Source organism: Meriones unguiculatus, chromosome 1 (genome assembly GCF_030254825.1).
Source record: "Meriones unguiculatus strain TT.TT164.6M chromosome 1, Bangor_MerUng_6.1, whole genome shotgun sequence".
In the NCBI taxonomy this organism is placed as follows: domain Eukaryota; kingdom Metazoa; phylum Chordata; class Mammalia; order Rodentia; family Muridae; genus Meriones; species Meriones unguiculatus.
The window spans coordinates 73464196-73481432 of record NC_083349.1 but is presented as its reverse complement, the minus strand read 5'-3'; the positions used below and the strand labels follow the sequence as shown (position 1 = coordinate 73481432).

Genomic DNA, 17237 nt, shown 5'->3' with positions numbered 1-17237 from the left:
GAAGTTGAAACTAAACTCCTTCAGCAAAGTTGCTGGGAGAGCTTCTCTGGTCTCTTTTCTGAAAGAGTTTGGCTGACTGAATCATCTTCCTTCACCATTCACATGTCTTTAAAATATGTGCCTCCCCAAAGCCACCAGCCTGGCTCCTTTGTGGATAGGGAGTCAGGGTCCCTCCAGCCTAGTTGGAGAAGGCCCACATTCGAATTAGAGGGTTACTTTTGTAAAGATCCACTTCAGTTTCCAAAGCAACTGCTCTGAGGGCATATTGATAAATCTTTATTGACAAAATATTGACATTGACATACTTCTTGGAAGTATATAGTGTGTTAGAATTCTAACAAATTAACACAAAACACAAAAATATTTACATTCTGGTATAGAAGACACTAAGGAAGCATTTGTCACCCTCTTTAGTAATTCTATAGTCTTGGAAGAGAAACTCAGTGCTTGAAAACTCCCATGTCCTTGGCCGCCATCACCCCATTAACTACAGTTCTTCCTTCCACTTTTGCAATAGACAAAGTTCTGAATGGCCATTACGTTGAGTGGCTGGATGCCATCAATTTCTCCAGCCACTGAAAGGAAAAGTTGCCTTGGTGGTTTAAAGTTTGAGAATGTTAGAAAATATTCGAGAGATGGAATTAATTTAGGTTTTTGTTGTTATTGTTGTCGTTTTACCCCCAGTACGAGTTTTGATTCTTTTCAGGGGCACCCTCCCCCGCCCTCCATCCCCATCCTGCTCGCTCATTTCTCTGTAAGAGGACCACTATCTCCAAGCCTACTTCATTTAGCTTTCACAATCACTTTGACAATAGAAGGTATCAAAAAGTGTTTTTACAGACTGCACATTTCTCAGAAAAATAAAATAAAAATACACAGAACCTGTCTTTTAAAAAAGAATAAAATTACAATTCATTTTTTAGACACCATTCGCCCAACAACTGCTACATGCAATTCAAGTTCTTAAACAGGTGTAGGATGGGGCTAGACATGGAATTTTGTATGTGATTTCTAATTAAAGATGAGGGGGAACACTGTGAAGTGCAAAATTAAAAGTCCTGTGCCTTTTTTTTTTTTCAAAAATTATTCTCATTTCTAAATGGACTTCAATACGCGGAATGCCAATCATCTTGTTTCCCTGGTTTGGCATTTGACTGACAGCTCTCCTTGTCTGACCTGCCTTTGCCTCACAAGGATCGAATCATTCTCTCTCTCTCTCTCTCTCTCTCTCTCTCTTTCTTCCTTTCCCCTTTCTCTCTCTCCCTCCCAGTCTCTGTCTCTCTCACTCACTCAGCTGCCTCTTTAGACGAGGGTTGCGTGTTGATGAAGGGTTCTTCATCCTCTGCCATCCATGCGGGTGCCCAGTCCAGTGCCCGTTCCAGCGCTCTTGCTGTCCAGTCTGTTGCAAGCGCCACTGCCCTGGGTCCCTCTCTCCCTCTCCGGTGAAAGTGTGCGCAGTTTGTTTTTGTTTTTTGTAGGGTTTTTCCTTCTTCCCCTCCTCTCCCTGTCTCTTTTGCTCCATGCTGTCCATTTCTGTGGGATCAGGTCTGTACTTTTAATCGTCTGAGGTCACATCTATCTCCTCCGGACTTGCCTGCTTGGTAGCAATTCTCCACCGGTTAATGTGGTGTGTCCCTTTTTTCTTCTGTTGAGAATCTGAGCCTTCTTCCTCTAACTTTTGCCTTTTGAATTTCGTCCTCCGGTTCTGAAACCATACTTTTACCTGTGGGAGAGGCCAGTGGGCATCATTAATTAGATACTTCACAGTGCCCTCTTGTCAAACGCCAGAGTCCTGTGCAGGCCCGGCCTGATTCCAGCCCCCCAGATACAAATCCTAAAGGCTGGCCACTCTGTGCCCCCCTACCTCCTGCTTTGAGAGCCGGCCCTCTATGGGAAGCCTAATCCCCTGTCTCTCCAACCTTACCAAGGAACCTTCCCCAAGGGCCACAGTGCCCTCTCCGGAGCCCTTTCTTCTACACACACACCCATGGAGAAAAGGCTTTTTGCAAAGCATGAAAAACTTTGTAAAAAAAATAATAATAATAAGTAAGAAAAATATAAAGAGTAAAGAATAAAGCATGTTCCTTGCTTGCCTAGCCTGTGAGTGCAGAAAATCCCTCGTGTCTGCCGTCCTAATGTGCTTTCTATTTTCTACCGTCTGGAGTTGCCTAAATATAGTGCCTCCTCTGCCAGGCCACCACGGGTAGATGATGGGGGTTTGCCTGGCCTTGCTGGGGGACACTGGCAGGTGAGCAAGACTAAAGAGAGTACAGAGGAGGCAGGAAGACAGCGACTGGACAGGCCTCACTCAGGAACGGAAAGCTCCAGGAACACTGTGACATAGAAAAGAGTAAAAGAAACTGAGCAGGGGGGAGAAGGAAATGGCCTTTTCCTTCTGCTCCTGTCCAGCCCCCAGACGGGATAGGATCAGCCTGGGACTCAGCCTCCGGAGAGGCCTGCCTGGTGGCCAGCCCGGCCTCCCTGAATCTGCAGCCTGGAGTCTAGGAAGTGGTGAGGTTGAGGTCAGTAGCCATCCGCGGCTCTCTGGGGAAGCTGGGTGTTGGGTCCTTCATTCAGCAGCACTACCCAGATTTGCCCAGCAGTGTGGGCCCGTGAAGACACTGGTGGCTGCAGCCGCAGCCCACAGCCAGAGTCCCTGGGCTGACAGGCCGCTCCACCCCCGCCTTAAGACTGCCTGCCACAGGGTCCAGGTTGTTCTCCTCAACGCTCCTGTCCCCCAAAGTGTCCCCACGAAAAAGCAGAGTGGGAACAGGCTGAGTTTAATTTGCTTTGAGTTTGCTAATTAAAAGGGAAGGTATATCGTCCTCCACCCCCAACCCCCCCCCCCCGTTTGCCCACCGCTCTGCTCCGTGTGCCCCGGCCTGACATGCACACAAAGACCAGCAGTGTGGGCAGCAAGGGGACAAAGACCACCGCTGCCTGGCTATCCTGGAGAAGCCAGGTAGGCCTTGCCTGTGTCCGCCCTGCACAAACCCGCAAGGCCTCTTCGTAAACCACCGCCCGGGGAAGGGGAAGTTTTTAAAAACAAAATCCTCAATTTTTACTTCTCAGGGAAGAAAAGTTGCAACTTTACTCTGCCCCCAAAACGTTACTGTTTACTGAGAACTTTGACCCAGCCTCGCGATTGCGAGTACAGTGGCTCCTACTGTGCACGGAGCCTCCTCCCCGCCTGGAGACTAACCCGCGCCGGGCCGGGTCAGCCCTGCCGCGCCGGAAGACCGCGTCCGCGTCTCGGCGAACCGGCTTTCTAGAGCGTCCAGCTTGCCTGGCCTCCGGTCCGACTCCCAGCATTCCCTTAGGGGGAAAAGTCGGCGGGCCCCGGAGTCTCTCGGAGCTCTAAACCGTTCCCTGCCCTCTGAGCCAACAGCCCAATCTCCAGAGCACCCTGCTGCGGTTAGCTGCCCTCGGACCCCAGGCGAGTGCCCGGGTTCTCAGGGAAACTCCGTAGAAGTGCGCGGCAGCCTAGCTTGCCACGCAGGGGCCGGACCAGCGAGCCGAAGAGCCAGCCGCCGCTCCGCGGGCCTACCCAGCCTGAGCAACCGGAGAGCTACAAAGCCAGGGCTCCGGCGTGGAAATCAGCCCCTAGCCCGGCCTGATGGGCGTGCTAGGCGCCGGCTGCCTGGGTCCGGACGGGTGCCCTGGCCGCTGGGCACACTCACCCTGGCCGCTGGGCACGCTCACCTGAGTTTCCGTAAGGCTGAGGCTGTGCGCCAGCTGCTTTCTTTCCGCTCCCACCACGTAATGATTCTTCTCGAAGGCGTGCTCCAGCCTTAAAAGCTGGGACGGCGAGAAGGCGGTTCGAATCCGCTTCGGCTTTCGGGCCAGAGCGTTGTGCAAAAGGAAACTCTCCGGGCTGGTGTCGTTCCCTGAGGGGGGCACAGCAAAGATACCGTTAGAGGCTTCTCCGGAGCCGGGCTGGCCCCGCAGAGCTCCCTGGGCCTCTGCCTAGTCGTAGCGCCAGACCCGCGGCAGCTGGTCGCTCTCCCTAAGCTTTGGAAAAGGACAGGGTCCAGCCGCCAGACCCGCCCCGGGTCCAACCTGGCGGTACCCAACTAGCACTTGTCTCCCAGGGACCAGGGGTCAGTCCTCAGGCTCCGGACCTGCCCTGACACCGCAGGCCTCAGTGCTGGAAGCTGGGGCAGAAGAGGACCTAGAGCCCGGGCTGGGAAGTGGGTATCCCATTCAGAAGTAGCAGTGGCAGGAGTAATAGTACAGATGAAGAGGAGGAGGAGGTTTTCTATTTTCTAGCCTATTTAAAAAATTTGACACGGGAGTAGGAAAAGATCGGGGCGCTATTCATTCAGGATCTTTCTTTCTTTCTTTTTCCTTCCTTCCTTCCTTCCTTCCTTCCTTCCTTCCTTCCTTCCTTCCTTCCTTCCTTCCTTTCTTTCTTTCTTTCTTTCTTTCTTTCTTTCTTTCTTTCTTTCTTTCTTTCTTTCTTTCTTTCTTTCTTTCTTTCTTTCTCTTCTTTTTATGTTTCTGGGAAATTGTAGAGGCCGGCCGAGATGCTTCAGCCAGGCAGAGCAGAAATCCCGAGGCGAGTACGCGCGGTGTTACGGCCGCTGCCTCCGGAGTGCCCGGTTCTGAGGTCCGGGGTTGCGGGAGCTGGGAGAGAACACGGGCGCCGGGGTGGCCGAGCAGCGCGCACTCCGCGATGGTCCGTGCCCACGAAGAGCCAGGCTGTCCGTGGACGGAACTGGCAGAGTGGGGAAGCTGGGCGCTAAACTTTAAGGCTGGGTATTGCTGCTTTTCGTATTAAAGGAAGTGAATCTATTTACCCAAGCCCCAAACAATAAAAAACTAACTGGTAGTCCCAGCGGGAATGGAGGCAAATTCAGTGCTGGGCTAAGGTGAGAAAGGTGTTTTGCTTTGGTTTGGGGTTTTTGTTCGGGGTGTTTTTTTTGTGTGTTTAAATCTATACGTATATATGAAATGGCGAGGTGGCATCTAGCCGATTCCAGACTCTGACAGGAAAGCAAAGCGTTATTGAAGAGACGCGGTTATCGATCCTGCCCTGCCCCGCTGGAGGTGGGTCTTTTACGACTCCAGCCCGCAAACTAATTCGAACCCTTCTCCTAAAGTTCGAAGTTTCCTTCCAACCTCTACTCAGAAGCGAACAAAATTAATAAACCGGAAAAACGAAGACACTCAAACAGATTCCTCTGGTCCGGCCTTCTCTCGATTAGGTTTTCTCTTTTCTTTTTCTTAATTTCTTTCTCTTTTTCTCTCTCTTTCTCTCAGAGGGAAAAAAAACAAAAACAAAAACAAACAAAAAAAAAAAAAAAAAAACATCAACCAAACAGAAAGCTGCCTTCGCGCCGGTCCGGCGGCGGGCGCCCGATTACACGGGTCGCGGAGAGCCAGAGGGGCTGCGGTGGCTCCCCGTTCCTGCCCTCCCGAGCCCCCAGAACCGCAGGAAGGACCCAGTTTGTTCTGAGTTTTGCCTCCGCAAAGGGCTTGGAGACCTAGAAGCCGCAGGCCTGCTCTGGGGGGGGGGTCGGGGTGGTTTTACGCAGAGCTGGACAGTCCAGTGAGCCTGGCCATGTGGCCTGGTCCGAGCCCCAGAGGAACCCGTCCGGGAACAGCCTTGGGGGGACCTCGCGGGCTCAGGACTTCTTGTCAGCGGGCGCCGCCGCCCAGCTCCTCGCCCCGGCCAGGCCGACCCCGGGGCGCCTCCTTTGCTCCCCTTTGCAGCAGGCCAGAGGGCGGGCGGGCAGCGGCCCGCGAAGGTGCCAGCCCCGAGACTGGGGCCCGGCGGCGCCCGGGGGGCCTCGCCGCCCGCTCTCGCCTGGCCTCCGCCCAGGCCCCGCGGAGCACCCACCCGGAGGAGGCCCGGCCGGGCACGCGGAGCCGGGGCGCCGCGCGGCACCCCCGCGACGTGGCACGTACCTTGGAAGCGGTGGCCCAGATAGCGGTAGCGGTGGATGAGCCAGGGGTAGAAGGTGGACGGGTCCCGCTGCTGCGAGGCGAACAGGGGGTGTGGCGAGTGCGAGGAGGGCAGGGGGTGGGCGGCCAGGGCGTGCGGCGGCGGCACGGGGTGCACCGGCACGGCGGGGTTGGGCGGGTGGGACACAGCCTCGGCGAACACCAAGTCCGGGTTGGAGTAGACGCCCCTGCCCGCGGCGGCGGCGGCGGCCGAGTGGAAGCCGTTGAGGAACGGGTTGATGGGGCTGGAATTGGCGTAGCTGAGCGCCGCGGGACGGATGGGCTCCTCGGAGCGCGAGGCGGGCAGGGGACTGTCCTTGGCCACCAGCGACTCGATGGTGAAGCAGCGCTTGGGCGCCGGCTGGAACATGCTGCGCCGAGGAGCGCGCGCCCCGGGCTCCCCGCTCCCGGCGACCGCGGCGCTGCCTCCGCTGCCCGCTGCCTGCGGCGAGGCCCGGCGAGAATCGGGGGCTCGTTCGCTCGGGGTGGGGGCGGGGGCAGGGGTAGGGAAAGGGAAGGAAGGAAGAAAGGAAGGAGAGGACAGAGGAAAGGAGGGGAGGGGGAGGAGAGGCACAGCCGAAGATCCCGAGAATCTTGCACCAAACGCGCCCAACCTGGAGAGAGGGGGGAAATCCTTCCAGAAGAATTTGCAGGCGTGGATTGGGGTGATGTTTTTTTGAGAGAGGTGGCGTGGGGGGGTTGGAGTTAGAGGCAGGGAGGGGGGTTCTCGGGGGAGGCAAAAAAAAGTTTTCTCTCCTTTGCAAAAGGCGGGCAGGGCGCCCTAAGTCCAAGGACAATCCATGGAAGTGTTCGCTTCTTCACTGGTAGTGCAAACGATTTGTTAGTTCATGAGCCTAATTAGTGCGGGGATCACATAAACAGCTTCCTCCGAAGCCTGGTAAATGGCTTGATGATTGGTCGCTATTACTCGCCCTGAGGTGGAAGGGGGGGAGACGCTTTAAAGTGCGTCAGAGGGAGGCGAACGCCTGGGAACCCGGAGGCCTGGATCCGGGCCCAGAACGGAACGGAGTCGGCACTGCCGACCCGACCGAGCCTCCGGCCGCGCCCCAGCCCCGACCTCCCGGCGCCTCAGCCCAGCTCCGGGCTGGCTCCCGCGGCCGCAGTGCCCTCTTCGGCTCTCCTATTCTCCTTCTCCGCTTCTCTCTCTCTCTCTCTCTCTCTCTCTCTCTCTCTCTCTCTCTCTCTCTCTCTCTTTCCTCCTCTTCCTCCTTTCCCTCCTTCTCCTCCTCCTCCTCCTCCTCCTCCTTCTTCTTCTCTCTCTCTCCTCCTCCTCCCCTTCCTCCTCCTCCTCTCTCTCTCCTTTCTCTCTCCTCCTCCTCCTCCCCTTCCTCCTCCTACTCTTCCTCTTCTCCGCTTCCCTGTCCTCCTCCCCCTCCTCCCCTTCCTCCTCCTCCCTCCCCCTCCTCCCGCTCAGCCACCGCCTCCTACTACGCCGACACCACTCCCTCCGGGGCACCCGGGTCCCCGCAGAGTCTCCGGCCCGCGCTGCCTGTGCTGCGGACCCCCGATCCTAAGCCTGCGGAGCCAGGGCACCGACGGACGCGCCCCGAGCTCTTCTGCGGCCGTGCCCTGCAGGCCCGGGCGCCCGGCGAGGGTAAGCGCGCGTGGACTGGCTCCGGGCGAGGGCTAAACCTGCTTCCCCCAGCCAACCCCCGAGGCTCCCCGGGCGCGCCAGGAGGGGTCCTCCCACGCCTCCGGCCAAGCGGGGCTTCGAGGCTCCGGAGCCCCCGCCTTCGGCGTTTCCACCCGGTTCGTTCGTTTGCTAGTGGAAAGGTGAGCGGCCGCTGAGCTGCGGCTGCCGTGGGCTCTCGGCACTGGCCTCAGTGTCTACTTTTCCTCTCTGGAGGGTTCTCACTTCCTCCCCCGAAACAGCTCTGTCTGGGATGTGCGAAGCTATTTGGGAAGAGTCTGGGGTCGTAGGTCAGGAGCTGCGGTGGTGCTTGTGCGGTCGTCCCGCCGTCGTTAATAGCGTTGGCATTGTTATGGTGACTGGTATTACTACTGTGCCTATTTTTATTCTGACATCTGTCGTCCCGGGGCTGGGTTGCTCTGCAAACCCAGGTTTCGCAACTAGGAGCTGAGGCTTGCGTCTCCGGTCCTAGGCCCTGTCCGCATTTTCGAGCTTGCCTTCGGTTTTGGGATGATTTTAGGGCCGACTTCTCTCGTCCCCATTGGCTCACGCTGAGGCATAATCATGATCACATCCCACCCCCCCCAGCCTGCTGGCGCTGCTCTCTGTTTATTGGTGGTTAAAGATCTATTATCTAGTCATCAGCCGCCTTCCCCACACCCTGTGCCAATTACATTCTTCTAAAGTACCAGCAGGTATTTTTCACGTTTACAATTAGTGATAAAAAAATTTTCTGGCGTCCTTTAAATCTATTACTCCCAGGTCGAAGCCATTTATCTTAAGAGGAATGAAATGTGTGTGTGTGTGTGTGTGTGTGTGTGTGTGTGTGTGTGTGTGGTGACTAGCTTGCCTGAGACCCCAGAGAGGTAGATCAGGAGGAGAGAGACGTGAAAGCCACTGATTCCACCCAAGGTCTGGGCCTTAGCACTCCAGGGTAGCGGCGATGGTGGGTCCCTTGCCAGCTCTCCTGTGTGCTTCCCTGGTTTCCGTCTGCTGTTGTTTAGGTGGCAGCACTCATCTGAGAAGGCTGAAGCTCAGGGGCCCCAGAGGGAGAAAGGAGTCAAGGAAAGAGTTTCTGGTTTTGTCCAGGCTGCAGACAGACTAATTCAGAGCTATTTTTGCTGCCCCTTCGCTTTGAATGCCCCGTGTATTCAAGCGTGTGCAAGCACACACAGCTCGCCCAGCACCCAGGGGTGAGCCTCAGTCTTGCTCTGGCAGTGGTGTGAATTTGTTCTTGCCTCAGACTTTTGCACCACCAGTCCTTGGTCCCGGCCCATTTCCCCTTCTATTCTAGATGGCTTTGACTCTTCTTCCCACAAGCCTTCTTTTGGCAAGCCTACAATGATAGGCATCAGATGCAGCCCTATGAAAAGGGTGTGCGTTTGAGCCCACACTCTCCTCAAGCCTGAACCATCCCCGACATACAGCTGAGAAATCTCTTCCCTGGTCTCTCTCATGTAGGCTGTGGAAATAGAGGCCAGGCCTCAGAAGCCTGGAGCCAGTGAAGGGCAGAAATCCTGGGCTGTACCCAGCCAAGCGAGCTTCAGAGCAGCTAGGGCTCAAGCGGGGCATTCTGAAGCTAGAAGCAGTCCTGATTGGTCTCACTCGGGGCCTCTGGAGGAGCAAGGAGGTGGGACTAGGCCTCCAGAATGCTCCAGAAACACTGCGACTCCAAATTAGGACCATTAAAAGCTTAGGCTGTGGGGCCAACTGTGAGGCTACCCCAGAGGGCTGAGGCTATCACAGCTGCTGCCTTGGAGGGCCTGGCTGGGAGATCTGGTTGAGACCCCCATGTTGTGGGTTTGAAATATTTGGCCTTAAGTGCTTATGGTGTGGTTGGTATCTGTTTAACCCTTCCCCTCTTTGTGCCAGGATGTCCCCCTGAGAGAATGAGCCCTAGCTTCAGACAAAGACCACCCCCCACCCCCGCTCTTGCATGAGGAAATCTCACCAGTCTTATGGTACCTCAGCAAGCCACCAGCCTCTTGTAAACTGTCCTTCTGCCTCTAGGACTGTGCACTCGGGGTGGGTGGCCTGCAGGTGGTCAGTGCTCCTGAGCAGCAGGTTTGGTCCCTGAATTTTGAAGGGAGCTAAAGCATTTGGCACTCAAGTACCCGAACCCTAGGGGGCTCTGTGCCACCCTCACCCCGCCTTCCCTGAGGCAGAAAAGCAGTTTCCGGTGAGTCAGGCTGGGTGTGGAAGCCCAAGTAATCTATGTTAATTCATGCTCCCAGCCAGAGGTGGGGGAAGGATCTGGCCTCTGCGTCGTGCACAGGAATTAACTAGAGTAACTCATTAACCTCGCCAGCCAGCAGAGGCGCAGCGTGGCCCTGGGATCTCAGGTCCAGCTTGGGACCCAGAGCCCATGGACGGGGGCGCTGCTGGCCTGGACACGCCCACCACACATCTCCTTGGGTCCTCAAGGTTCCCAGGAGGGGCTGTGCACATAGGGGGGCTGCCTCCTTTGCCGGTGTGCACCCCAAGTCACTGAGGGCTGGGCACCAGGGGATTGCAGGCAGAGGACTAGAAGACACGTGTGAAAGTTCTAATGATGCTTTTGCCTCTTACTGGAGACCTGAGGCAACACCTCAGTCGCTCCTGACCTCATTTTGTTGTGTGGAAAAACACAGCCTGTCAGTCTAGGAAGCACACGGTAGCTGTGGCCAGTGGGTTTGTGGGCGGCGGTCTGATCAAACAGTTCTGTATCAGGGTGAAGGAAATTACACAACCCATTTTCAAAGCTGTACAGTACCAAGTGTGAATTTTACTATTTGTCATTATACCCAGTAAAAGCCCCCCACCCCCGCCTTCATAGCTTCACTGTGTGACCCTGAGCAAGCTAGCTTCCGTCTTTGCCTCTTCTTTTCTCTTCCTCCAAATGGTAATACAGCAGCATTTGGAATTGTTGCAAGAGATAAGCAAAGCAAACTGTTCAGACAGTGTCTAGCACGTAATGAACATTCATGAAAGCCAGCGCCTGTCATGGATGTCGCTGTTATTAGCTGCCCCCAGCCAGGGCAGCACAGACTGAACAACCAAGTTGAGAAAAACAAACAAACAAACAAACAAACAAAAAAAAACACCCAACTTCTGCCATGCTCCCTGTGCCGCCCCCCAAAGGCCACAAACTTCCCTCAGGAGGCGCTGTGGGCAGGGGCAGGCTGGACTCTTGGATCTCCAGAGGTATCAAGGGGCAGAGATTTCTGGGGACTGCTCAGCATCTGCTCTGAGTTTTCCCGCAAGGCCTCTCTGCTCTGCTTGCGCGGGTAGGGAGTGCCAAGGAACTGTCTCAGAGGTCGGGGTAGGTGAGCGTGGCTCAGGTTTTGTGTTCTTTACATTTTCGTTGGGCTAGTGTTTAGACCCTGGAGAGCCCCTCAGTGGTGACCCCCACGCTTGCGTAAGGCGTGCTGAGAAGGGCCAGCCCAGCTCCGGCTGTGAAGTTTCTCCAAACTCTGTAACCGTGAACCCAGTCCCCGGCCCCTGAACGCGGCTGTGGGAAAACGAAAAAGGAGAATTAAGACCTTAAAAACATTTTTAAAATTATCACGGTAAATCCCTTTCTGGCGTCCTCCCCAGGTGTCTTCGCGGAGCAGGCGAGTCGCTCGGGCCGCGATCCGCGTGTGCGCAGCGGCGCCTAGTGGCGAGCGACGCGAGCGGGAGGGATGCGCTCGGAGTTCGCTGAGCGTGCACAGGGTTGCAGCCCACGGCCGCCGCTCACGGTCCAAAACCCAGAGAGCCCCTGAGGAGGCTCCTGGCCTCGGAGAGGAGAGGGTGGCCTCGCGTCCCACCTGTTCCCATTAGTTTCAACTCAGCGCCAGAGTCCATCCTCGCCGGACTTTCCCCTCCTCTGGGGGACAGGCTTTCCTGTAAAGGAAGGAGGGCGGAACGGACAAGTTCTGCTCCAACAAGGACTTAGGGACTGGGACTCGCTAGGCCAGGACACAGCCAGATACCGCACAGAGGCACACAGTTCCACCCGCAATAGCCACTGCGGTTTAGAGACGGCCTGCGGGGACCCCGGCTGAGTGTGCGCCCCCTTGCGGCGGGGGCCTGTGATTACTGCGCAGGTGGCAGCGAGGCGGTGACCTCGCTTGCCACCAGCCGCTCAGGGGCCTCATCTTTCACGGCGCATCCGAGCTCCTCTCTTGAAGTGAAGCGGTAGAATCCGCAGAGAATTTGCTGGAAACCCAGAAGAGCGCCCGGGACTACTGTTCAGAGTGCAGAGTCGGGGGTGGGGTGCGGAAATCTGCAGCGGGTCTCTCCCCACCCTGCCTTTGCGCTGGCTAACTGCGGGAAGGAGGCAGCGTCAGGCAGCCGCGAGCTTCTGCATCTCTGGAAACCAACGTTTTGGTCCAGAACGCCAAACTACCTGGGAGACACACCAAGATCTTTGAGCTTTACCGCAGACACAGAGGGGGTGGGCGTCACCGTTTCTTTCTCCATCAGCTGCCTTCAAATGAGAGGTTATGGCCAAAAAACAGATGCTCTCACACGCAGGGACGCAGGAGGCAGGGACGGAGGACAGGCTTGGCCAGCAAGTAAGGACACAGCTGTCTCCGCCACTCCTGGGCAGGGAGTGTGGTCCCCCTCCGGGCACGCCGACGCTGCTGCTCTGAAGCACACAGAGGTCCAGGTGTGGAGGGACAGAAGGGACCCTTCAGGATCCGTCCTGGGCTCTCAGGCAGCTTTGCTCCCAACTGCTTCTGACCAGAGCCAGCACAGAGGAAGGCTAGATGCAAGGAGCATTGAAATGCTTTCTCTAGGCTTCTCTGAGCGCTCTCTCTCTCTCTCTCTCTCTCTCTCTCTCCTCTCTCACAATTCCAACTTTTCTGGAGTAAGGAGCTGTGCCTAGAGAGGGGGTCATAGCCGTCTGAGGGGGGAAAGAAATGCCAGGCTTTCTCTTTTGGATTATCCTTGAACGCTGGGGGAAAATGCCAGAAAGACTTGGGAAACGCTAACACATCCTCTCCTGTGTGGAGTTTGGGCTTTCAGTGTGTCCTTTCACACCCATGAGGCAGTGGGCTTTTCAAAGTGTGAGTGGTAGGATGCCCATTTTCCAGGTGAGAAAGCAGAGGGCCAGGAGGTTTGCCGCCAGTCCGGGCGCCACCTTGCCGCTTCCTGACTGCAGATGCTGTGGTTAGTCCCTGAAGAACTCTGGGCGGCCCAGTCTCCCTCCCACCAGTCTCCAGAGAGCACACTCCAGCCAACTGGAGAGGTCAGCAAAGATTCCCCACCCTTAGATGGGCCACCCAAACCAATCCAAGGCACAGGGCCCGTTCATGCTCTCTCCGGTGAGATCCTGGGCCTTGATGGCTTCCCAGGCTTGCCGCCTGTCCTGAGAGCCTCCTTCCCAAACTGGAGCTAGCAAAGCCTGGGAGTGAAGAGTCAAGGGTGAGGGTAGGGCCCCTGCGAGCAGCCCCTTTCCCTGTGTGGTTCCCCTGTCTTTCCCGTTGGAGACTCAGAAGGGTCTTAGAGCCTCTTCTAGTGGCCGCCACGGAGCACGAGTCAAAGCGGGGACCCTGGAGCTTTCTTAGCGCTTTGGTTCTGCCTGTCAGTGGTGGGCTAGCGCAGCTGGGAGAGCCCTGTGACGTCCCAAGACCATAGCACACCTTGAAAACACCCGCTCTGGGGTCTACCCCTTGCCAACAGCCCTAGACTCTGGCTTCTTTCTAGGGCTCCTGACTGCCTCTGGTGCCCGCGCTACCCGTGTCAGGGACCCTGGTACATCACGGGCTGAGTCCGCTGGGCCTGGCTGTCCTGTTCAGCTTCCTGCTGGGAAGCGCGGTGCGCTCTCCTCTACTCCAACAAGCCTCTGGCAGTGGAAGACCAGGCCGCCAGAGAGGGGGTGTGGTGGGTGCCGAGGAGACTGAAGGGTGCGGGCAGCTGCAGCCCCAGAGCCTCCGCCCGCAGTGCACACCCCCGCCCCGACGCCGCAGAGGCCCCGACCGCCGCAGCCCTCCGCTTAGCTGGGCCGCCGGCAGCCCGCCCGGGGCCGCACAACAAAGGCTGGCGCCGCGGCGGTGCGAGCGGGGACCGCATTGGTTCAATATTAGCTTTTCATTCCAGTCTATTGTGCCCATCTGAGATAATATTGACTCTGAGGTGAGAGCTACAGGCGACGGGGCTTGTCTAACACTCCGTCCGCCTCAGGGAGCTCGGCGAGAACCAGGCACCCAGAGTTAAAGTGATGGCAAACACAGGCGGCTCGCTCCCGCCGCCGGGCGCTGTCCGCGGGGCCGGGCTGCCGAGCCGGGCGGCGCTCCTGCCCTCCCGGCGTCCGGGCCAAAGCAGCCGAGCCCCTGCTCCGCGCACGCACCCGGCCTCCGCCGGCGTGGAGGCCCCAGACCCAGCCTCGCCCGGGGAAAGCGAGGTCCCGGGCTTCGGGCTGCGAGCCCAGCGCGCTGCGTCCTCCTCTGAGCGCCGGGGACGGCCCGGCCGGGAAGAGCGGGCGTTCGCCGCCCCGGCCTTCTCCGAGAGGCCCCGGAAGGTGATTCTTCGAGCCGGGCTTTGTACGTCGCTTTGACTCTCCTTCGAAACAGCCTTCCAACCTTCTCGCCGACGGGGCTCTTAGGCCTCAGATCGTGCAAATGAAGATTCATTTCAAAGTTTGAATTGACTGGAGACGCCCACGTTGGTAAAGAACAAGTTAAACGGTCTCTGTGCCTGAGAAAGAACACTTGGGCTTACGCTCTGGGGACCGAAGGGGCTTACAGTGACCGGACCGAGTGAGTCCTCCTCCGTGCCATTTAGGAAATGTGCGCCCTTCCCCGAGTTAGATTTCGACCCTTGTTAGAAAAACTGCAATTCTATTATCCCAACAGGAACCTGATCTTTGGGGGTGGGCTCTGGGAAGCCCTGCAGGGAGAAGCCAGGTTGGGGCCGCAGGATCTAGACCACCGGGGCTTGTGGCTTCCATCCCGTGCAAGGCTAAACTCCGACCCACCTTGTGTTTCATTGTGTCTGCGTTAGGTACTTAGACTCTTCAGCAAATGCCGTCAATGTACGGCGTCTGCCTCCTATGTTAATTCAGTCACATTAATTATCTAATATTTATTATACACATTATGTGCATTGTACATTGTTCTAGTATATATTTCATGCTCTATGTATTTGTGTGTGTGTGTGTAGCCTTTACTCTCCCTGTAATCGTGCATTTGTTTTTTTTTTTGTTTGTTTGTTTGTTTGTTTTTTAATCTAAATTTACAAAGTCCTAACTGAAACCGCTTTGAAACCAGCTATGAAATACCTTGGGGTCCAATCGTGTTTCCGGGAAGGGGAGCTGGCAGTGCGGAACAGCAGCGCCCCTCCAAGCTCCCAAATACCTCCTCCCTGGGGTGGCCCCTCTATTCGCTGAGACTGTAGGAGTTGGTTTGGTTCCCCAAAGTTATGTCATGAATTAGAAATTACTTAGAAGAGTGAGCCATGTACTCAGCTGAGGAGAACAGGAGACGCCTCTCACCTCAGGTTCCCTGCTCCAGGTAGCAAAGGTTCCCAGCTTTGGCAAAATCCCGGTGGCTCTGGTTTCTGCCCTCTACCCCCAAGCCAGTGATGTCTGTTACAGACTGACGCTGACGCTTTCCAGCCTACTTCTCAGAGGGATGAAGGCAAAAACCACGGCTTGGACATGCGGTCGGCCTGCCCCCACCTCCCACCCCGCCAGCGGCCTCTGTGCAAAAGCCCCTGCCAGGTGTGCCCAAAGCAAATAAGCAAGGATTGCAGATGTGGGTGACCCCCTTTAAAAGACTGGACCCCGCAAAGGGATTCATCTGGGCAGCAGGAGAGGTGGCCAGGCCCTGCTCAGGAGGCAAGGAGCAGGAGAAAGGCCAACGTTTCGGCATAAACAGCAAAGTGGGAGTTCAGATGCCAGATACTGCGAAGGGAAAGTAGAGTGTGAAGGGAATAAGATGAAGGCCCTCACCAAAGAGCCAGTCGGCAGGGAGGGGCCATGTTAGCAAACGCGCTTTTTCCTAAAAGTACACCCTCTCCAAAATGGTCACCTGTTGCAAACACTTTGTACCAGGAAACAGTGAATTTGGCTAAACCCCAGACCAGCTGGCTTCAGCTTCCACTTCTAGCAAACCCAGGAATTAGAGAGGCCCAGAGCCTGCATTGGAGACTTGGGGAAAACTTTCTGTGGACAGAAAGTAGACCCTAAAAAGGCCCCTAGGTATGTGCAAAAATGACTGGGGAAGGGAGAGCATTGCGACCTGGGGTTGCTGAAAACCAAACAGCCAAGCCCACTTGCATGGGCTGCAGTCTTGGGGCCAGGGTTCTGTGGAGCACCTGACCTGCCTTCCAGATGAGGGGTGCTGGAGAGTTTCAGCCTGTGGCTGCAGCTCTCCCCCAGATGGCCTCAGGCACAGCTGGCCCATTTTCTCAGTCCAGGTGATCCATCTTGTCCAAGTCCAGCACTGTGGAGAACTCCATTCTCCCTGTTCATCAGAGTCCTTTGTTCTGAGCCCCCATGAGTCTGGTGTACAGGGCACCTGTTCAGGTGTGCTGTTGGCTTCGTTTCTCCTCTTTGCCAGGGCATCTCAGATGAGAGATAATCCATCCCGGTCAACGATGGCCTTATCTCAGTGGGTATATTAAACATTATACGCGGAAGTGCACTAAAGCAATATCAAAACCCATTTTCCACATGAGAAACTGAGGCTCTGGTGTTCATACTGGTCTCAGGTCATAAATCTGTGAGGCGAAATTTTGATCCAGAGCTTTGTGAATCCAAAGCCTCTTCCTTCTTCTCCCCACCTCTAATTCACTAACAAAATGTTCCTGTTTCCCCAGTGAGAAAGTAAAAGCCTATAAAGACGGGTAAAGAAAGAAAACCTGACTTAAATTCACGACCCTCCCCCAAAGCCAGTGATCGTAAGACGCAGAGCTTGAATCCATAGACCAGAGCACTTGCTCCTGGCCCAGAAGAGCCAGTAAGCTCTTGGGACAGGGACGGCATATGCCACTTTTATCACCTTTCCCAGTAGCCATCATCACCGCATTTTAAAGATCTGGAGACAGGCTCAATGAGGTTCTCAATTTGCCCAGTGCCCACCCAGTGTACACAGAACCCGGCATCACCCTGCACCCTATGGAGAGCCCCAGTCTTGGTGGTTACCACATATGGGACCATTTAGCCAATGGAATTGGGCCTCCCATTCTGCTGAGAAATCACAGAGCTGTCTTTCTTTCTTTGTGTTTTGAGTGAAGTATTTATGTCTTTCTCTTTGCTCCTTCTCAGGATGTGCACCTCTGTGTTGCAGAGACACGAGGACACAGGAGAGGAAATTGTCTCTTACCTTTAGCCAGATGATCTACAGAGAAATTTGTCAGATTGACTGTATATTTTTTTCCTGCTACCATTTGACTCACACATACCACTAAAACTCGAATGTGCAATCAAGATTGTAAAACATACATGTGTGTAATTTCCCAGAAAATAGTTTGAGGTAGGAGGTAGTTTTTGATCAAATTGTTTCATGTTCAAAGCAAACCCAAGAGTGACAAGAGGAAACAGGAAGAGAGCTATCCTAGCACCGGCTGGTGTACTCCACTGCTTCTTCTCCACAGAGCCACAGCCAGGGATGCTTTCTTTCCCTTTGTTATTGTAAAACTAGATGTATAGTTTTATGTTAAACAAGACTGA

The 17237-nt window shown here is 55.6% G+C and overlaps 1 protein-coding gene across 2 annotated transcripts; it reads right to left on the bottom strand.

The window, feature by feature from the left end:
- Nucleotides 1-253: 253 nt before the first annotated feature.
- Nucleotides 254-6853, bottom strand: Emx2 (empty spiracles homeobox 2). Of its 2 annotated transcripts, XM_021643400.2 has the most exons (3): nucleotides 5911-6844; nucleotides 3703-3887; nucleotides 254-1723 (listed from the first exon to the last, which is right to left on the bottom strand). In XM_021643400.2, the coding sequence occupies exons 1-3, from the start codon at nucleotides 6314-6316 to the stop codon at nucleotides 1556-1558; spliced, it is 759 nt and encodes a 252-aa protein (XP_021499075.1). In that variant the 5' UTR covers nucleotides 6317-6844; the 3' UTR covers nucleotides 254-1555. The 2 variants fall into 2 exon arrangements, with proteins under 2 accessions (XP_021499075.1, XP_021499076.1); XM_021643401.2 differs by lacking the exon at nucleotides 3703-3887 and having other exon boundaries at nucleotides 1620-1723; nucleotides 5911-6853.
- Between the last annotated feature and the right edge of the window lie 10384 nt (nucleotides 6854-17237).